Source organism: Pipistrellus kuhlii, unplaced genomic scaffold, assembly GCF_014108245.1.
Source record: "Pipistrellus kuhlii isolate mPipKuh1 unplaced genomic scaffold, mPipKuh1.p scaffold_m20_p_15, whole genome shotgun sequence".
In the NCBI taxonomy this organism is placed as follows: Eukaryota; Metazoa; Chordata; class Mammalia; order Chiroptera; family Vespertilionidae; genus Pipistrellus; species Pipistrellus kuhlii.
The window spans coordinates 40465578-40487341 of record NW_023425460.1 but is presented as its reverse complement, the minus strand read 5'-3'; the positions used below and the strand labels follow the sequence as shown (position 1 = coordinate 40487341).

The following is a 21764-nucleotide window of genomic DNA, read 5'->3' as shown; positions in this document are numbered from 1 at the left end:
ATGGCAATGACCCTCTCTCCCCCCGCCCCCCACCGGTGTCCTCTGTCCTCCCACCCCCTTGAGCAGTTTGATCTTGAAAGAAAAACAAGCACAGCCCTGGGAACCAGCAGGAGCGCCGAGAGCTCGCTGTCACCGTGTTAAGACTACCCAGCCCCATCATGACCCCAGAGGGTCTCACCTGGAAGATTTTGTTCCAGAATTTACCAGCGAGGAATTTTCTAGACATTTCACTGTGGGCTTCATCGGATGTCAAAAGGATGGGAAACACTATTTCCTCAGGTTGGCTAACTGGGGAAAGGCAGCGTCTTTTTATTTATTTAAATAAATATATATGTATGTGTGTGTGTGTGTGTGTGTGTGTGTGTGTGTATATATATATATATATATATATATATATATATATATATATATTAATTGATTTCAGAGAGGAAAGGAGAGGGAGAGAGAAACATCAATGATGAGAGAGAACTGATTGGCTGCCTCCTGCACACCTGCTACTGGGGATGGAGCCTGCAACCCGAGCCTGCATATGCCCTTGACTGGAATCGAACCTGGGACCCTTCAGTCCAAAGGCCAATGCTCTACCCACTGAGCCAAAGCAGCTACTAGGTCAAGAGCAGCTTCTTTAAAACTTGGCTTCTCCCTTTTGTGATCCTGGACCAGCGCCATTAGCATGGCCTGGGAGCTTGTCAGAAATGCAGACTCTCCGGTCCCACCCAAGACCTCCTGACCCAGAATCTGCATGTTAACAAGATCCCGAGTGAGTCCCATGCACGTTGTTGTTTCTGAAGCACTGGCTCAGCAGACGGGGCGCTTTTGCCAATGGCAAAGGCGTTTCTCCTTTCCCCTTTTAGGCTGTGCATTTTTTAATGGCTTTGTGCGACTTGTTATCCAACAAAGCACCTGGCACCGGGCTTAGCATCACACACAGAGAGGCAGAGGAGGGTAGAGACCTGAGTGGGTGGTTGGCACCGAGTAGAACCCTACTGCATTGCTAGAGGGACTAACCGGGAGCTCTGTTTGCTGTGCCATGCGGGGAATGAGTGAGCTCCATCAAGTTGAGGGCAGGTTTTCTTCACCGTCAGCCATCTTGGCAATTACCGCAACCAGCAACGTTGTGAAGTATGTACAGACACGGGGCCATGTTCGTCATGTACCTCATGCAATCCTCACAGCAACCCATGAGGTGAGGATAATGTTTATTCCCATTTGACCTAGGGGGTGACCCAGCTAGAGAGAGCTGGAGGGGAGCGTCTAGCCAGAACCTGTATTCCAGAGTTTCTTAACTTTATCATTATCGCCTGCCTCCAGGTCCTGAGGGCAGGCTTGGGCTAAAGGGGTCCAGAATCCAGAGTCTGGCAGCCTTTGGACCCAAATTTATAATTTACATATATTTGGTCTTCATCCCATTTCTGGCACAGAGCTCCTAAGACCCTTGGAATTTCCTAAATGATGAGAGCAATAGAGATGTTTTGATATTTATAAGAAACCCCTTTCAATAACCCCTGAGACTGTGTTCATGAGGTGACTTTCAGAAACACCAAACTTTGGGGGCTGGTTGCCAATCAACCGTGTGATTGGAGGGTTGGATCACTCACCAGTGGGCAATGATGTAATCAGTCATGCCCATGCACTAAAGCAGTGGCCGGCAAGCTCATTAGTCAACAGAGCCAAATATCAACAGGACAGCAATTGAAATTTCTTTTGAGAGCCACATTTTTTAAACTTAAACTATACAGGTAGGTACACTGTTATTAACTGAATTAGGGTACTCCTAAGCTGGCCTTTTGCTAAAAGCTCAAGGGGCCAAAGAGCTGCGTGTGGCTCGAGAGCCACAGTTTGCCGACCACTGCACTAAATACCCCAAAGGAGAGGTGTGGAGAGCTTCAGGGCTGGTGAACGCCTGGGGCTCGGGGAGCGGGCTGTGCTCAGAGGAGGCATGGAAACCCGTGCCCTTTTCTCCGCACCGGGCCCTGGGCATCTCTTGCACCCGCTGGTCCTGACTTACATCCCTTCCTGATGAACTTACAACCTGGAAAGCGAAATGTTTCCCCGAGTTCTGTGAGCTACTCTGGCAAATTAATCCAACCTGAGGAGGAGACGCAGTGACCCGGCAGCGGCTGCAGGTTCTTTATGTTTGATCGCAATAAAAAGAATTTGCCCGGGCCGGTTTGGCTCAGTGGATGGAGCATCGGCCTGTGGAGCATCAGGGTTTGATTCTGGTCAAGAGTCCCTCCTCCCTTCGTCAGCGGGAGAGGCCCCTGGTGGGTGAGGAAACCCCTGGTGCGGAGAAGTGGTTCCCAATGACTGGGGAACGAACCCACTGTTCCGCGTCCCTGACACCTTCACCCGCACCCAGAGGGCCCAATGCGCCCGCTGAGCTTGGTGTGAACCCACCACCGAGACCACAGGGCGGGGGCGCTCCACTGGGGTTCAGGCCCGTCTGCAGCAGAGAGCCACTTCCGGGCCCTGCGGGTCGGGGTTGGGTCAGCTGTCACCCTAAGAGGCTTGAGAAGGAGCTAAAAATCGAGGTCCTCTCATGCCAGGGGCCAGCCGCTCAGTGAGGTAGAATTTGAGTGCGGGTGGCCCTTTTGTGGAAGTTGCAGAGCAATAAAACCCAGGACCTCACAGCGCCCGGGTTTGGAAAGGGGGTGTGGAGAGCAATGCTGAGCTTTTCAGAGGCTGAGGACTCTCTTGTTGATGGTTTGTGTTTTTAACATTTTTCAAATTTTTTAAAATATATTTTACTGATTTTTTATAAAGAGGAAGGGAGAGGGATAGAGACTTAGAAACATTGATGAGAGAGAAACATTGATCAGCTGCCTCTTGCATACCCTCTACTGGGGATGTGCCCACAACTAAGGTACATGACCTTGACCGGAATCGAACCCGGGACCTCTCAGTCCGCAGATTGACACTCTATCCACTGAGCCGAACCAGCCAGGGCTAACATACTTTTATTGATTTCAGAGAGGAAGGAAGAGGGAGAGAGAGAGACATCCATGATGGGAGAGAATCATTGATGGGCTGCCTCCCACTGAAGATCGATCGAGCCCACAACCCGGGCATGTGCCCTTGACCAGAATCGAACCTGGGACGTGGGACCTTTCAGTTCACAGGCCAATGCTCTATCCACTGAGCCAAACCGGCTAGGGTTCCTCTTGATGGTTTTAAGCTGGGCACTTCAGTTGAATTCTTGGACAGGGTGTCGAAATCCCATTTTAAAAGCACGCTGCATCCGCTTCTGATTGATTTCTGTTTGTCTGGAGCCTCTGGGACTTGCCAAGTCTCCATCTATAAGCCGGAGAGGATGGAGGAGGAGGTAATGAAAGGACTGGAGCCAGAGGGGGGAGTGGGCGGGGGCCAGGAGAGGGAGAGGAGCTGCCCCCAGCCTGCAGAGAGGGGGTGTCACAGAGATGGCTCAGCCCAGGCCAGTGTGGGGGTGACAAGGCCCGGGGTTTGGAACCAGGAAACCCGAGTGTGGAGTCCCGGTTGGGGAAGAGAGATGACTTGGATGGAGGTGGTTAATCCCTACCTTTTGCTCTAAGCAACCTCAGACGTCATGTCCGAGCCAGCCCTGCCCTCACCCCTTCTGGAAGGGCCGGCTCGGACAAAGGCCTGGCTGCGTGGGCTGGACCTCACCCACTGGCCCCTGCCAGCTGCCGGGGCTGGAATCCGGCCAAGAGTGCCAGTCACCAGACTCGAGGCTGGTCCTAAAATGGCAAGCTGCACCATCAGATTCTGAGAATTTGCAAGGAAACTGGAGATCAGTGATAGTGGCCTTGGGGACACGAGATGGGAGCCTGGGCACCACGCAGGGCCGCTGCAAGATGAAGAAAGGGAGGGAGGAGGAGAGCGAGGAAAAGGAATCGGGAAAAGGCCAGAGCACCCCCGTCCGGGCTGGTCCCGCAGTTCCCTTGCACGAGGCCCCCCCACAGGGCCTCCTGTCTTCTGCTCCAGCCAGGAAAGCCCTCGGGCCACAACCCCCACTTCTCCTTCTTGAGCCCTCACCAGCCCTGCCCCCAGGAAGAGTGGCCCAGGAAATGGAATGAAATGAAACGATGTGGGTGGATGAGTTTGAGGGCTCACTCCTGGGGCCCTAACGCCCCTGGAGGCGCTGTGAGCCCTTCTTTTCTTGTTTTTTTTTTTTTTTTTAAATATAATTTTATTGATTTCAGAAAGGAGGGGAGAAAGAGAAAGAGAAACATCAATGATGAGAATCACTGATCGGCTGCCTCCTGCATGCCCCCTATTGGGGTCTAGCCCACAACCCAGGCAGGAGCCCTGACTGGGAATAGAACCGTGACCTCCTGGTTCATAGAGGCTCAACCATTGAGCCATGCTGGCTGGGCCCATGAGCCCTTCTCTTTCTCTACCCCTTTTCCCCCCGCTTCTCTACCCTCCTCTCCTCTTCCCCCCAGCATTTCAAACCTGCTTCCACTTCTGTGTTCAACTCAGAGATGTTCCCCTCTTTTCCCCAATAGCCTTCCCTTGAGGGCAGGGCCCTGTCCTCCACGTTCATGCTCCTGAGCCCTGCCTGGCAACCCCTGGCGCCTACACGGCCCCGGTCCCATTGGAGGGCTGACCGAGCATGAGGGCGGCGACGCTCTGCACTTAGTCACCCATGTTGCTGGAACTGCAGGGTCACCCTCAGGGCTTCCTTGTCAGTCACCCTGTGCCCAGGCACAGAGCCTTGGCTTTGAACTTCCCGCAGGTTTCAGCCTCAGTCCCCTCCTCCCCACCTGGGTTTCCACCACTCCAGAGACTTCTCCCTCCTGCACTCCGCCCTCCTCTCTGCCAGGTGGGAGCTGTGAGGTCCCGTCCTTTTCAAAGCGGCCAATCCCCGTGGGCCCCACCCCTCCAGCCCCACCTCCTCCACTCCTGGCTTCTCCCTTTTTTTGTGTGTGTTTTTTGTTTGTTTTCTTAATATTTTTCCCACTAATTTTTAGAGAGAGTGGAATAGGAGGGAAGGGAGGGAGAGAGAGAGAAAGAAACATGGATGTGAAAGAGACATCGATCCGTTGCCCCCCAAGTGTGCTCTGACCCAGGTACGTGCCCTTGACTGACAATTGAACCCAGGGCCCTTCTGCTTGTGGGCCGGCGCTCTAACCATTGAGCAAGACCGGCCAGGGCTGGCTTCTCCCTTTTGGCTTCAGCAACAAGGAACTGTTTGACCTTGAAATGGTTCACATCACAGGGTCATGGGGACACTGAAGGCACCGCATGGACAGCCCTTCATACCAGGCCTGGTTGGTGGGATGACTTCCTGGATGTTAGCTGCTCGGATTACAGAGAAAAAGGCTTGCAGGACTGCTAGGTCAGGGGTCGGCAAACTCAATCAACCAAATATCAACAGCACAACGATTGAAATTTCTTTTGAGAGCCAAATTTTTTCAACTTAAACTTTTTCTGACGCCAATTCTCCAAAATAGACTTGCCCGTGGTAATTTGTGGAAGAGCCACACTCAAGGGGCCAAAGAGCCGCATGTGGCTCGCGAGCCCCAGTTTACTGACCACTGTGCTAGGGCAAAGGTCTCCAACCATCAGGGCCGACCCTGCTGTTCCAAGAAGAAGCAAGAAGCCTTGGAAACCAGCAGCAGGAACAACAAGTCTCCCTGACTGAGTCCTCCTTCCAGGAAGCTGGGGGAGATCTGCCGAGAGCCCAGGAGTCCTGAACAAACTGCGATTGAGACTGGGAGGTGAGCATGGAAAAGGTGAAAGGAAAGCATGGACTTCCTCTGGGGACAGACGGGGAGGGCCGGGGCCTGTGGAGATGCCGGAGGGACAGATGGCAGAGATGGGGAGACTGTGGCTCCTGGTGGCAGCTGCTGGGGAAAGGGTAGGAAGGGGGAGTCCGGGCCCTGGCTGAGCTCCCTGGGGATGCCACCGCGGGGTGGCTGGCGGGTACAGCGGCCCAGGAACTGCAGCTCCAGACTTGCCAAGGCGGCTCCAGGAATCCCAGGGGGCCTGGGCCGACGGCTCCGGGGAGCCTGGGCCCCAAGAGAAGACAGCAAATGGACGTTTCACAAGCCCTCCTGTGTGCGGGCCGGCTGGGAACGGTTCCCAAAGAGCTGGGCAGGCCGGGGACGGGGCCCAGCTGCTGCCACTTCCCCCAGCTGCCCCTCCAAGGAGGCCAGGGGCCAGAGCGCGCTGGCCGGAGGTCAAGGGGAGGCGCTCCCGGCCTCAGTCTCCGCCTCCGGGCAGTGGGTCGGCGTCCCGCACTGGGAAGCGCCGCTCCCTTAGGCCCGCCGAGCCGGCCCCTCCCTGGAGCCTCCCCTCCCCGGAGCCTCCCCTCCCGGAGCCGCCCCGGGGTGTGGACGCGGCTCGGGCTGGTTCCCACCCACCGCCCCGGGGCCGGGACGGGAGGCGCTGCATGCGGCGGGCGGCGAGGAGGGAGTCCGGAGCGCACGGACCTGCGTGCGGAGGGTCCTCCGCGGAGCTCCCCGGCGGGGGCGGCGGGCCGGGCGGGGCCGAGGTCCGAGGTCCGGGCCCGGGAGCGCCGGGAGGTTCGGCCGGGAGGGTGACATCACGGGGAGGGGCCAGCGGCGCCCGGCGGGCGCGGACGGAGCAGAGAGCAGCGCCGGAGCGGGCGGCGGGAGCGCACCGGGCCCCATGGAGCGGTACAAAGGTAAGGGCGCGGGGTCCCCCGCCACGGGCACCCCCTTCCTCCCCGCCCTGCACCCCGCGGGGAGGAGACCGGGGAGGGCGCGGCGTCCTCGCTGCACCCCCGTCCCGCCGGGACCCAGGTGGGAGCGTCCGCCCCGCTGAAGGCAGCCGGGGACCCCGGCTGCGGGGCGCGCGGACTCCTATCTGGCCGCCGCGGCCCGGCCCCTTTGATCCTCCCAGCGGGCGGCGGGCTGGGGGCGGCGTGCCGGAGCGTCTCACCTGTTGGAGGAGAGAGGGTGCGCTGTACCCCTCGCCCCCAAATCCCGGCCGCCCCAGAACCATGCTGGGGGTGGGGGTGGGGTGGGGGACGGGCCGAGGAGGTCCGAATGAGATCGGAACCATCCGGGGCGGCTTCGGGGCAAAGGGGCGCGTTGTTGGATCTGCTTGCCCGGCGCCCGTGGGATGGAAGGCTCCGTGGGGACCCCGGAAAGCCTGCGCGCGGATGCGCTTGGGAGGGGGGTGGGCGCGCAGTCCCCCTCGCACCTTGGGCCGCCCCGCAGCTCTGGGAACCGTCTTCCTTCCAGCCCTTCTACCCCCGCCCTGCCCCGCCCCGTCCCAGCAGGGGAGGGTGCAGGGAGTGGGCGCCGAACGGGGTGCCCAGCAGGTGGAGAGCGTGGAGGCGCCGGCCCGAGGGCTGAACCCGGGCGCAGCTGGGCAGGCTTTGGGTTTGGCCGGGGGTCTTGGCCACATCCTGGTGGGCCGGCCAGCCCGGGTGGTGCCCGGTGCCCAGCTCGCACCCGTGCCCGGAGCCCCGGGCTGGAGTCTGGAAGCCTCGGGCTGCAGACCTTTGGAAACGCACTTAAAGGGCTGCTCCTGGATGGGACGCAGCGGAGGACCTCTGCGCCCCTTCCTGTTGGGAAAAGCCTCTGGCACTTTCTCATCCCAGACTCGGCTGTGCCAGACCTGACAGAGGAAATAACTGTTACTAAATGTGTTTTCCCCTGGGAGAGGGCGAGAAGCGTGGCGGACGCTCAGATTCCCAGGGACTCGCACTCCCGGGCACTGTTTGCGGACACTGACATTAAGGACGCGCTAGGGACTGGCTTTCATTCCCCTTCCAGGCTAGCCCTGTCTTGTGGCTTTGGATATTCCCATGGATTTTTCCCCTCATCTGATTTACCTGAGGTGCAGGTGAGGGCGAAAGACCTACATGGCGGACAGGGCCTCACGTGCAAAGGCTTAAAGGTCTGTGCCAGGAGCAGGGGCCAGCTGCAGGTTGCAGGGCGAAGTGAGTTGGCAAATTCTTTCTTTCTGTGAACCTCCCTGAAGCCTCTCCCAGGTTTCTAACCCGGGGCTGTGTGTGTGTGTGTGAGAGAGAGAGAGAGAGAGAGAGAGAGAGAGAAATTCTGCCAGGACCACGTCAGTGTTGTGCCCCAATGACTGATGGCGCCCTCACCCAGTCCTCCCAGATCCCTGCAGGAAGCCCCAGTCCCTCTCCTTGTAGACGGGCTGCTTGCTGCTCCCTCCCCATTCCGCCTCCTCTGCCCTGTGGGAGGGACCCTCCCGGGGAACTCAGAACTTGAGAGGCCCCCTGATGGGAAAATGTTAGCTCCTGGTCCCTCCAGCTCAGGGCCTAGCCATTCCTGAATGGTGTGTTAGGTCCAGGCCACAAGCTCCTCTCTCACATCAGCTTATTCCTCCCTCTAAGTTAGGCTACATTTGGGGTCTTCTTTCCAAATGCCCAGTTATTCCCAGGAGGTTTCTGTATTTCCAGCTTTGGACTTGGCCCTTGACCTGAGAGAGGCTTCATCCTTATCGTTTCCTCTTGAGAGCTTGAAACCCTCCCGCCCCGGAAGTCAGGGGCCCTTTGCCAGCTGAGGGAGACTGCATTTCCAGTTCGGAGTGTTGATGTTTTGGGTAACACATGTCATCTGCCTCATCGTGTTGCAATAAATCAGACGCAGAGTGCTAAGTAGCTGAGTCTGAGAATTATCTGAATCGCAGAGGCTAATCTAGCTCATCTTTCCGTGTTTGATTCGAGAGAAATCTCCACTTCAGGTCTCCTGGGTGAATGCTACTAACGTGTTTACCTGTCAGCGGAGGAATGTGGGGGTTCCCCTTCCTTGCAAAATTCCCCGTTCTCTTCTCGTGAGAAGTAGGTGCGTTGTGCTTTGAACACTCACTGAATTCCAATGTTGGTCTGTGCAAAAGAAAGCACGTCGGGCCCCATCTTCAACTCATCAGCTCAGCTCTGACCCGAACCTTCCTGTCCTTCTGCTTCTCAGAGGCTGAGGCCCCACCCCCTTTGAAAGGCGAGCTTGGACAATTATGGAGTGACTAGGTCCAGTGGCTTTGCCGACACAGTTCAAAAGAAAAAGCAAGATCCACTCCCAGGGCTCTCGGACATAGGTTCAAGTTCTACAGAAGAATTCTTACTGGTGACACTTAAAATTCGCCACCGAAACGCTTCATTCTAGGTGTCTAAATAAGTAAGTAGAATGCCTCAACATTGTCTCCAGATTCTCAAAAATGGTTTCTCTTAACTTGTACATCTTATCAAAGCAGTGGGTGTAGGAGAAATTACTTTCCACGCTCCCCAGCCTGCTGCATACATATTTCCCACTAGCTGTTGTTTGTAGGCGCTGGCTTGGTTCCCCATGGTGTTGCAGCCTCTGAAGAGGTGTCTGGAGCTAAAGGGTGGTGAGGGTAGCACCCTGTGCCTGCTGCAGAGATATGTCCAGCCTCTGTCCTCGCTCTCTCGAAGCCGTTCTGCTCGGCAGCCGTGGCTTCTCCAGCAAAAGCGAGGATGGGAGTGTCCTCCCAGGGAGATGGAGCTTTTATGAGAGTCGGCATTACGACTTTGCGATGGTGGAGTTGCTGCCTCTTGTTTGTGAGTCTCTTCGGTGCCTTGAGAAGATTCCTTTCCTCGGATGTTTACATATTTGCGACTCTCCTACGGGCATCCTTGCACGGCTGCGGGAGCCCATTGGCTGACCTCGCCATGTGGTCAGGGATTCTGCTTCCTGCGGCTCGTCCAGCTGGCGCGTGTGTCCGGGGCCAGGAGTGACTGACCTGCGGTGGATTGCTCCGGGAGTGTCCGGCCAGAGCTCCCTGAGGTTGCATCACTCCTGGATCCCGACACGCAGGGTTGAGAGCGTCCCTCCGATTTGCACCCCCGTGTTCCTGTGTCTGAGTTTGGTCTCCAGGAGAGGGCAGGCAGCCTTAGGGTGCTGCAGGGGAGCGGGGAGAGGAGGAGAGACAAGTTAGTGGAAACCCTGAGGGCTTATCTGGGAGGTATCTGTGGTCGGGAAGGCCTGACAAAGAGAAACAGGCGAAGAGATAACAGGCTGGTTGCTACTACCCTGTGTCCCCGAAAATAAGACAGTGTCTTATATTAATTTTTTCTCCCAAAGTTGCGCTAGGTCTTATTTTCAGGGGATGTCTTACCTTTCCATGCGCTAGGTCTTATTTTCGGGGAAACACGGTATTCCTGTTCCCTGCGTGGGACTTGGGTGTTCGGTGGTGTCTCCACACTGAGGAGCCCGGCTTTCCTCTGTTGAAGTTCTAGGGCAGTGTTTCCCAAACTTCTCTCATGATGAGAATCACCTGGTGGAGTTGTTAAACTACAGATTCCCGAATCCCAACTAAGAGGTGCTAAACTAGAATTTTGGGGAACATATAGGTAAAATTGTATACTTAACTTAGTTTCTTAGTTGGGATTCAGGAATCTGTATTTTAACAACTCCACCAGGTGATTCTCATCATGAGAGAACTTTGGGAAACACTGTTCTAGAGCACATGTGTCAAACACAAGGCCCGCGGGCCAAATCCGTCCCGCCAGGCCTTGCAATGTGGCCCGCACCGCGCTGTCATCACTGCACTCCGCTGCGTTTCCATCACAATGACAGTTTATGACTGTTCAGTAAACCATTCGGCCGCGATTTAGGCTGGATTTTAGATTTTGGCCCCTTCTCTGATTGAGTTGACACCCCTAGAATCTAGAGGGTTTTAAACTTAGCCCCGCCCAGGACTCCTCAGGGATGCTTAAACAACATGGATGTAGACATTCCAAGTTCATTGGTCTTAGGTGTGCTAGGGCTTAGGCGTTCTAGTTGGTAAACGTCCCCAGGTGATTCTAATGTGTAGCCATGGTTGAGAATCATTGTGGGACAAAAGATAGGTAATTACATACCTTCCTCACCTGGAAAATGAAAAGCAAGCGAGGAGTGACATGGACCCCCTCTCCCCCTAACCACATGCTCACATGCTGTGTGCTTCAGCCAAGGCTTGGGATCCCCGCAGAAATCGAATGCTATGCCCATCGAGCTATTATGGGCTTTGCAAGATTCTGTGGGAACACAGCTTTCAAACAGCCTCCGATGGGATGCTTCAGAGTCCTAGGCCCAGGGCTCGCTCATGATTGCACTTGACCTTGAGCCTTTCTGGCTTTGAAGCTGAGTGTGGGAGCCCTTGATGCTCTGGCAGTGAAAACACAGAGGGGTCACCTGTGGTGCCGCCTGGCCGGGCAGGGCGGGGGCATTCTTCGGGCCCTTCCCCTCCTCGGAAGGGTAGGAGGTCTGGGAGCTGGGCTGGTTCCCAGCACAAAGGGCCAGGAGGGGCCAGGGAGCTTCAAAGCGGAGGGAGCGGCGCCAGCTTTCTTCCCAGCCCCTTTCCTGGTGGGAAATGTGTCTCTAAGGACCGCTGTCCTTCAGAGCAGAGAGACATCCCCCAAACAGAGGAGGAGGGTGCGTCTGCTCGGGCCCTTTCCCCAAACCAAGGAGGGGGAGGCATGGGGGGAGCAGTCACGGTGCAGCAAAGAAAACAGTGGCTTCAGAACCAGGAGGCCTACATGCTCTGTTTCCTTGGGCCAACCACTGAGCTCTCCTGGCCTCAGTTTCCCCGTCTAGAAGCCAGCCTCCAGTGTGTGTCTGCTTGACTTCCTGAGCACTCACTGGTCGGTGCTGGCGGCTCTGTGGTCAGGGAGGAGGCGGTCTTGAGCAGGGGCGGGAAGCGAGGGAGGGATTGTGGGTTAGCCCAACAAAGGTCAGTTTAGAATTGTGATTCTTATAAATAAAACTCAATTTCCTGTTGAGAGCAAGGGGGAAAGCGGGCACCATGGGCCACGTTAGGAAGTCGTTTCTCAAGGACTTTTTGTAGGAACGTCTCTCCCAAGAGCCACCCTCTGGAACGCTCCCATTTGAGAGACAGATCCACTGAGGCCTAAAGAGGTGAAGTGAGAACTCAGAAAGTCAGAGGACAGAAGCATTCTGAAAAGGGTTTCTTTAAAGGGTAGACCTCCAATTAACAGCGGGGTTTCTTTAGACTTCCAATTAACAACGCCATTTCAGACTCATGTCTCAGCGCCTCCATCTTCAGGACTGAGCCCCCCATGCCTCCTCTTCCAGGAAGCCCCCCTGTGTTTCTCTGTCTTCACCCACTACGTTCGGTATAGCTTCCTCGGTGCCTGTGCCACTGTAGGTACTTAACAAGTATTTGCTGCATTCCTATAGACACGCCTCCCCTGTTAGATTGAGCTCCTTCAAGATAGGGGTCTTGTCTTTCTCCTCCAAGGGGACACGATGGGGGAATGAATGAATGAATGAATGGTGAGTGAATTACAGGGAGTGGCACTACGTATCCTCCCAAGCTCTGGCCCTGGAGAGCAGACCTGGGTCGCAGAGGGAAAGGAAGCACAGTCTCAGAGCCACACTCCCGAAGCGGAGATGCAAGCTTTCCCGACGTGAGCCTTCTTTCTGTCTGTTCCAGCGCAGGGCTGCTGCTGTCTGGTGGTACAGAGAAGGATCCTGCAGGTCTCTGCTTGTGAGTATGAGCCTGCCTGTGCCCTCCGCAGCAGCTCACCCGGCCTCCAGGGCTCCCGGCGGCACGCACCTGGCTGTGCCCGCGCTCTGGATGGAAGGCTGAGGGGTCTCACGGAGCCAGGGGCCGGCCTGGGCACTCCGGGGCCCGGGGGGTGCTGATCTAGCCTTTGCCACTAACGTGCTGCGCGACCTTGGGCAAGTCACTTAATCTCCGCGGGCTCGGCGTCCTCACCTGGACCCGGGAGGCTAACGATGACTAACCTGCCGCTCCGGCTGCTGGGTGCGATACCTCGCCAGAGCCACCGGTACTGCCGGTGAGGAAAGACCATGCTCTGTGAACTCGGGGAGGCAGCTGCTCTGAAACGTCTGTGACGTGGCTCGGACCCCACCAGTTCCTGCCTTCTCGGGGGGAGGGAAGGGGCCCCTCACAGTTAATGTGGGCACCAGCTGTGGCCGTCGTGTGCTTTTCGAAGCTTTTGGAGACTCTGAGTTGAGGATGCTCTGCCTGTTCTCAGGAAGCATTGCTCCTGAGAGAGAGAGAGAGAGAGAGAGAGACCATATATTATCCTCGGGGCTTCCTGTGGATGTCAGTAGAAAAGGAGATGGTGCCAAAACCAGTTTGGCTCAGAGGATAGAGCGTCAGCCTGCAGCCTGAAAGGTCCTGGGTTCAGTTCTGGTCAAGGGCATGTACCTTGGTTGCGGGCACATCCTCAGTAGGAGGTGTGCAGGAGGCAGCTGATCGATGATTCTCTCTCATTGATATTTCTAACTCTATCCCTCTCCCTTCCTCTCTGTAAAAAAATCAATTAAAAAAAAAGAAAGAAAGAAAAAAAGAAAAGAAAAGGAGATGGTGAGGAAGTGCTCGCTCCTAAGCCTTTTGCGTGGAGCCAAATCCTGGCCACGCCCAACTTTTCTTTGATGTCGCGGGAAGTTTACATAGGAGAGATCCTGGCATTCTCACAAGAACTTCAAGCTCTTCACTAATTTTGCATCCCTTGGCTCTCACCTCCTCCGGAGTGAGTCTTAGAACAAATGGGCCAGAAGCCCCATTGAGAGGGAGGAGGAGGAGGGACGCATAGAAAGCAGAGGAGCCGGCATTGCCCTGCGTACTCGGCATCAGGCGGGCGTAAAGGACAGAAGGAGCCCCGGGTGTCAGACGTTAGGGAGGAGTGGGGAGTGGCACCGACACCAGCTGAGGCTCAGCTGTTTCTAAGCGGACCCCCTCGTTCTCCCCTCACTTCCATGAGCCCCTCCCAGGGGCCTCAGAGACAGCTGCCGGCCTGGGGGAGTGGGGTGAGCTCTCCGCCAGCAGCTCGCAGACCAGCCCGAGGATTAAACCGGGGAAGGCCAGGAGGCTTCTGGGAGGTGGCTGGTCTCGGTTTGCCCGGGACTCACCTGGTTTTCCCACTGACAGTCCAGCAGCCCCAAAACCCCTCAGTCCCGGGCAGACAGAGACGGATGGCCACCGCCTTCCCAGGCCTCCTTGTATGAAAAGGCCCCGGATCAAGACTTTGTTCTCTCCATTGCCACGATGACCGGGAGCCAGTCAGCTGGCCTCTTGGACACGAAAGCGAAAAGTCCAAGATGTGGAGACTAACAGTGCGTAATTAACCACAGGAAATACACACCAGGACTGTGGTCGGCAAACAGCAGCTCGTTGGCCCCTTGAGTGTGGCTCTTCCACAAAATACCACGGCCTGGGCGAGTCTATGCTGAAGAAGTGGCGTTAGAAGTATAATAGTTTACGTTTAAAAAATGTGGCTCTCCAAAGAAATTTCAATCGTTGTCCTGTTGATATGTGGCTCTGTGGACTGATGAGTTTGCCGACCACTGGCCTAGTGGAATCTGAAGATCTTGGAGGTTTCTGTTTTAAAAAGGAACCCCCCTCCTTCCCAGGTGGAATTGGCTTTTAGGGGAACTGGGGGAACTATGACCCAGAGGGCTGGATCTGTCTCCCCATCTTTAGAAGGCTGTAGACCTCTGATGGCTTTCAGCCGAGTTGCACACAATGGCACACGTGCAGATCTTCATCACAAACAAGTCACTCGCTGTCACTCATAAAGGCAGGTCTGTTCCCCCTCTTCCTGGGAGTCCAGGAAGGTGTGCAGCGGAGTAGCCCTTAGTTCTAAATGGGCTCAACTCTACGGGGGAACATGGAGGTGTGGGGGGAGGCAGGCAGTACTCCTTGTGCCTGTTTGAGGCGGGACTTTCCCGGTGCGCCTTGCAAGGGCCATCCCGAGAGCGCACCCCCGTCGGAGGGCAGGGCCGGGAGGGCGGCGGAGGGGACACTGGGAGTGCTCGGGCGGGGACCTTCCTGACACGTCCATGCCATACCTGGGCAGCGGACGTCGCCACTATCTCCCAGGACCACCTGGCACGTGGGCCTCTGCTTGGGCCCGGGCACTGCCTTCGCCTTCCTGTGAGCCCGACCAGTGGCTCCTGCCATTTCCTTCCCTCCTCCACCCCCGTCCTCCCCCCGTTTTCATACAACAGGACTGATTCATGGGGATGGAGGCGAGTCCGCAGATGGGGGCAGAGGACGCGATGGCGCTGAATGAGCTCATTGTTGGAGGGCTCACTGGCCTCTTTTATGGACTCCCCGCCGTCCCGGACCATATTGAGCTGATCCACTGAGATTCCAGAGGGGCAATTGGAAGGGGCTCTGCCTGGGTGCCCAGCACCCCGACGTTGGGGCTGGGACGGACGGTGGCGGGTTTGCTCCGGGCGCCCTGTCTCCATTTTTGTAGGGGTGGGTCTTCTTGGGGGCAGACATTCTCAGTGACCATCCCAGACTCCTTAACGAGCTAGAGAGGGTCCCCACCCTCCTGCCCTTGGCAGTTAGGCCTTTTGTGGACTTCCCTTCTAGCCCCCCATTCGGGGCCCCGGTTCACAGAGGGCCCGTGGCTCCTGGGAGGCACGGATAGAAGGAGATGGAGGGGAGTCGTGGCAGATCTTGGGCGGAAGCAGCAGGTGTCACCCCACACCTAGGGCTCGCGTGTCTGATGTGGCGTGGCCGGGCCGCGACGGGCACGGAGGGGTTGGGGACATACATGTGTTTAGCGTGTGTAGGGGCGGGCTCCCTGCGGCCGGCGGTGCTGCAGGCGTGGCTGAGGACCATGGAGTGTGTGACGGGTGGGGTCTGGGTGGCCACCGTCCAGGGGCGGTGGGACAGCTCGGTGACGGGGCCCGGGCATCCTGGGAGTCTGCGGGCGCTGGAGCTGGGGAGGCTCTGCCGCTGCAGAGGGCAGAGGCCTGTCTCTGGCTCAAGCTGGTCAGTTCCAGATGCCCTGGAAGTGAGCCTGTGGGACAGCAGGTCGGTGCATGGCAGGCACTTAACCAGTGGGCGTGCACTGGGGGCTGTCTCTCCTCCTCCGCCACCCCTCCCATGCTTTCTCCAATATCTCCTCTCGAGAGCTTCGCCTCCTCTCTCCTCTCATCTCTCTCTCTCTGCTTCCTCATCTCGTTCTTCGTCTTCCTCTTCTTCTCTTCTCGCTCTTCTCCTCCTCCTCCTCCTCCTCCTCCTTCCCCTCCTCCTTTCCCCTCCTCCTTTCCCCTCCTCCTCTTCCTCCTCCTCCCTTCTCCTTCCTTCTCCTCCTCCTCCTCCCTTCTCCTCCTTCTCCTCCTCCTCCTTCTCCTTCCTCTTCTGTCTTCTGTCTTCTCCTTCCTTCTCTTTCCTTCCTTCCTTCCTTCTCTCTCTCTCCCTCTCCCTCCCTCCCTCCTCCTCCTCCCCTCCTCCTCCTTTTCGTTCTTCCCTCCCCTCCTCCTCCTCCTCCCTCCTCCCCCTCCTCCTCCTCCTCCTCCTCCTCCTCCTCCTCCTCCTTCTTCTTCTTCTTCTCTCTCTCTCTCTCTCTCTCTCTCTTCCAATCAGGCCTCCTGGGTCTGGAATCTAGGAAAGGGCGCCCTGAGGACTGAGGCCAGAAAGAGAAAGCCTCCCCTCACTCAGGTCCCCGGGGGCCCAGGCTCTCCCTTCCAGGAGCCGAGGCCGGAGTCCCGGGCCCCCCAGGAGGAGCGATGGCCTCAGAGTCCGGTGAGGAGGAGGCCAGAGGGACACCGTTTGGCGTGGGCCCGCTGCTCCGTCCGCCCTGAGCAGGTGTCGCCGCACCTGCCACCTTCCCCGCCCGCATGGCCTAGCCAGCTGCTCCCCCGGGGACCCGGCCAGCCGTCCTGCCTGGCCAGAGCAGCCTCGTGGCCAGTGACTAGGATTCCCAGGAGGGAGTTCACCCTTCTCTCTGATATGGGGGCACAGATCTCTGGGGGTCTGGCTTCCTCCCCTCTTTGCATCCTTGCAGTCCTCAGCTCTGTGCGCTGGAGCCTGGGGGTGTGGAAACAGCGGTCCGGGCCCCCAACCCAATCCCTGGAAACGTGCCTCCGAGGGGCCTGGCGCCCACGCAGGGGGAGCATGAGAACGCGCCACAGTTTGGACCGGAGTTCCAAGCACGAAGGCCCCGTGTTGACTAAAATGATTTTTTCCCATTGACCCCCTGGCCTCGCAGTGGGCCTGCGTCCATCCCCCGCCTCCAATGTGGGCTGGGTGCGGGGCTGTAAACAGCCCAGGCTGCGAGCGGATCCACCCCCTGGGTTATGGGATCCAGGTGCCGTGCACTGCTCCTTGTGCTTCTCCCCACTGCTCCCCCCACCCACCCCCCACAGTGGGAACCGCTCTGTTCCCAGGGGGAGAAGCCAGGCTGATGCTGTTGAGATCAAATCCTGCTGAAGCGTGACTCCCTCCCACGCTACCTCCCTCCCCCAGATCTCCGCTCAGGACTGAGGGCGCCCAGAGTTCTAACTCATTAGTGAATTCTCAGTGTGTGTGCGCTCAGTGTGTGTGTGCTCAGTGTGTGGGTGTGGGTGTTTGTTGGGGGGGCTGCTTCTGACCCCCGAGGTCAGGGCCGGGCTCTCACGTGTGCAGGATGGGGATGTTGATGCTAAGGGCAGCCCGGCAGCCGGCACCCTCCCTGTGAGAACCTGGGACCCATTCCTCAGGGCAGGAGGGCAGGCTCGGGCCCTGCCAGCCTCCTTTCTCCAGGACAGCGGGCTCCTGGCTCGGGCCTGGCAGCCACGAGCCACTTGTCCGCAGCGGGAGGCCCCTAGGGCCTGGAGGCGGCTGTGGGCAGTGACCCCTCTGCCCCTGGCTGGAGGGTCGGGGGTCATCGCCCCTCATTGGTCACGGGATTGCGTCGGGAAATGCCCTCAGTCGTTTGGAGGGATGTGGGGGGCACAGATCTGTGGGCGTCTGGCTTCCTCTCCTCTTGGCGTCCTTGTAGTCCTAACATACGTAGCTGATGAGGCCGCAGTGGACGGAGGAGGAAGCTAATAAGTGCATTCATCTCACAGATACTGGGCATGACTGGGACGTGTGTGTGTGTGTGTGTGTGAGAAGAGAAGGTGTTGGCCCATTTTCTGAAAATATTCCAAAGCTCTTTGCCTCCTGCCCATGAAGGATAAAATTGTGCCACAACAAGATTTATTTTCCTGCCCGGGGCTGAGGCCGCTCAGAGGAAGTGAAAGTGCCCAGGCCCTGTGATTGTTAGGGAGTGACTTCCAGATTCCTGGCTTATCGCTGGCGTCTCCCTCTGCCGTGACACCTTGACCCCCTAAGTCTAACTCCTCACTGCGCCTTGCACAGCCCTCCCTTTCCCCCCACCATGTTGCCTTCCTGTTTGGCTGCCTTGTGTCTGTGCGGATAGATTTCTTCTCAGGCCAGAAAATACGCGGAGTGGCCAGGTGATGATGATCTCTGAACACATAATAATCTGGCCAGTCAGTGTATACCTTATATAATAAAAGGCTAATAGGCAAATTGTCCCCTCGACCAGGAGTTCAACCAGCAGGCAGGCCGGCCAACCGCCCATGTCCCCTCCTCCTGGCCAGACCCCATCCATGCACGAATTCATGCTCTGGGCCTCTAACACACACACACACACACACACACACACACACACACACACACAGAATGGCCAGATTGTTATGTGTTCAGAGATCATAATAATCTGGCCACTCAGTGTATAAGGGCAACCACCTAGCTTGGAGCCAGATATTTTCTACAAGTGGCTCTCCTTCCCTTTAAGAAAATGCCCGTGTGCAGTGTGAACGTGGGTTGGATTAGGAGGAAACAGCTGCCTGGCGGGGCTCCTGGCGGGGTCCTGGGTAAGATTCCGCTGAGTCACCAATGCCTGTGTTGGGTACATTTCCGGCACTGGCACACGGGGCAGTTGGGAAGTTTTGTGGCTGAGAACGTCCATCAAGGCGAGCGCAGGCCCAGCCCAGGCTGGGAAGGGAAGTCTTCACTTTCTTCAGGACAGCACAGACCTGACCGAGGACGTCTCTCGTCCACCTTGGTAGCCTAACTTGGATGCTCACGAACCCTTTCTTTTCTAGAATATTCTGTCTATGGGCTTTGACCCCTTGCTGCTGTAGCTAAGGGGAGCCCAGATCTCTGAAGGCCCCTGGGTGAGGCCCTCTTCCTTGAATGTCAGTGGGGACGAGGCCAACTTGCCAGTGGCTGTGGGCAGAGCAAGGAACCATGCTACCTCCTTGTGCTGGAGCAAATGTGAGCTCCTTCTGCACACGGCTCGGTACACGGGGTGGGGTCGAACACCCCCCCTGCAGCACTGTCAGCTGGTGCAGAGTGAGGCGGGGCGGAGGGGGGGCAGGGGGAGGAGGAGAGGGCAATTCAGTGTCACCTGGGCAAGTGACCTGGCAAACCGTGGCAGCAGATGCACACCCTGGCGAATTAGGCACCAGTAAGAAGCAATGGGTCACATGCCAGCCCACCACATAGATGGCACTCTCAGACACAGTGGAGACTGAAAGGCAGGAACAGTGCTAACATTGACAATAGCATTGACCATATACCGTGTTTCCCCGAAAATAAGCTATCCTCCGAAAATAAGACCTAGCACATGGAAAGATAAGACATCCCCTGAAAATAAGACCTAGCGCAACTTTGGGAGAGAAAATTCATATAAGACACTGTCTTATTTTCAGGGAAACAGGGTAGCCATTAAAAATGATGACTGGCCGGTGGCTTTGGCTGGCTTGTCTCCTTATTCTGTGAATGGAGCAAATTGAGGCAGGAGGCAGCCCAAGCAAAAGCTCACAGCCAATCCAGCAGGATTCAGACAGCTTCACAGGGCTGGAGCTCATTCTGCTGCCTGGTCTAGCCTGATCGAGCTAGACCTGATCTCCACCCTCAGGTGGCCTCACACTCGACCTGCAGCCACATTTGAATCGGAGGTTAAGGAGGATGGTGAGTCCGTTGGCTGCAGTCCCGCCATCTTGGTGCATCCCCTTGGAATGGGAGGAGGATTTCCCAACACTGCCAACAGCTGAGGCTCAGCTGTCTCTGAGGAGAGCCTGGGCCGGATGACATAACCTTCTCTGAGTTCCTGGGCTCGGTGTCCCCGCTCCCCTTTTGTCCCCAGCTGGCCCAGCGAGGCCTTTGCTCATGTTGTTGTTTATGACCAACAACCTGTTCTCACCCCTTTGTCCTTCCCAGTCACACCCACTTCATCTACTGCCCCCACCTCCGGGAGGCCAGCTTCCATGGATCACATGACATGCTCGCTGCTCAGACCTCATGTCCCAGTCAGCACACCTGTATCTGTTCCTTGTGTTTATTCTTGTCCCCTTGGCTAGCTTTATGGTGCCCAAAATGCACAGCAGAGCGTTGGGTACGCAGGTGGGCATTTACTTTGCTCCTGGTCATTCCCAGGAGTTTCTGTCCCGTTTCCCATCTGCCTCCTTCAGCCAGACCTTGAGCCTTCCCAGGATCCTGCTGAGTGTGGACCTGGTGCTGCTGTGCGCACGTGGCATTTGGGAGGCAGGCATGGACGGCCCCTGGCTGGGTGGGCATGGCTCCTGTGACCTGGGCCAGTGGTTGGCAAACTCATTAGTCAACAGAGCCAAATATCAACAGGACAACGATTGAAGTTTCTTTTGAGAGCCACATTTTTTAAACTTCTTCTACCGCCACTTCTTCAAAAATAGATTCGCCCAGGCTGTGGTCTTTTGTGGAAGAGCCACACTCAAGGGGCCAAAGAGCCGCATGTGGCTCGCAAGCCACACTTTGCCGACCACAGACCTGCACCCTTCCGCAGTGGGCCTGGCGGTGGCTGTCTAAGCAGCGTGCCTGCGGAAGGCCTTATTTGCCCCTGATGCTTTGTGTGCTGGGTGATGAGTGAGCTGCTCAGAGGCCGGCTTGGCAGGGGGAAGGTGAGCATGTCCCCAGGCCTCCCAATTTGGAACGGGTAAGTGAGGATGTTCTCACTCGGAAAATAAATCTCACCGCAGGCAGCGTTCAGCCACACGCCATTTGAGCCCAGCAGCTGTCTCTCGTTTGTTGGCAACTGTTCCCACTGATGAATGTCCCCCGTCCACGCTCCCAGCCGCCCCTAAATGGAGGCTTTGGACAAGTGTCGGGGGCGGGAACAATGGCTCTTCTCAGAGCACTCGGCGGACGCTCCCGGTGACGTTGGCTCATCGCTTGGAGCTGGGTCAAGACCAGGGACAGGGCGCCATTGATGCGGCAAGGAAGGCCCCACACAGCCGCAGAGATGGGCTGGAGGGAGCCAGAGGTGAGAGAAGGATGGGCTTCTGGGAAAGGCCCCGAACCACCGAGCGAACCATTCCGCCTCTTGGTGCTGTCTTGGGACCATGGCCCCTCCTCCTGGCACGTTTGCAAAACCCTCTGCCGTCCTTTTGGGGTTACTGGGTTTTGGAGGGCCTAGTCCTCCTGGGGCAGAGCAGGATGCCACATCCAGTGTTGTTGAATGGATGGAACTGTTGAGCCTAAGAGAGATGAAGGCTAGACACCTGGGACCTGAACTTGGCCCTGACCTCCTGGCCTGAATCTGTCTGCTTCAAACTTCCTGTGACCAGGTGGGCGGGGGGAGAGGAGGGACTGACAGGCCAGGTGAGCTGGGGAGGTAGGGGGAGCTACGGCATTGGGGGGCGGGGGGGGGGACTTCTGTCCTCAGAGCTACGCTGCAGTGGGAGGGGGTGTCCCCGGCCCTCAGCCCCAGGCCAGGCCATCAAGCCCAGTTCCAGCCAGTTCTGCTGACATCCTTCCTTGCTGGTTGTGTCTCCTCTGATTTCCCAGGACAGAGATCCAAGGTCAGGTCACTAAGCTGGTGGGGCCCAACCTGATTCAAATTCAGTTTTCCTTTCCCCCTTTATTTTTGTCCTCTCAATAGTTGTTTTAAATAATTTAAAACAGCATAAGCAACAGCTACACATTTCAAATTGCTGTTTCGCTCCTTAAAGAATCGAGTGCAGCAATTTCACATCTATTTTTGTAGCAGAAGTTGTACATGCTTATTATAAAATATGCACACGCAG

General features: G+C 56.9%; 1 protein-coding gene across 15 annotated transcripts in view; it reads left to right on the top strand.

Annotated features, from left to right (window-relative positions):
* The first annotated feature begins 6483 nt into the window (after positions 1-6483).
* AFAP1L2 (actin filament associated protein 1 like 2) overlaps positions 6484-21764 on the top strand; it is a 71727-nt gene continuing 56446 nt past the window's right edge. For 13 of the 15 annotated variants that reach the window (XM_036439121.2, XM_036439120.2, XM_036439115.2 and 10 more), the window contains exon 1: positions 12378-12426. Coding sequence is in view for 1 of the 15 variants with exons in the window: in XM_045582130.1 (XP_045438086.1) it covers positions 6613-6628; positions 12378-12426 (65 nt within the window). In the remaining 14 variants the exon portion in view is untranslated. Of the gene's footprint in view, positions 6629-12372; positions 12427-21764 lie in introns of those variants that run through there. The other 2 variants (XM_045582130.1, XM_045582131.1) reach the window with 2 other exon arrangements.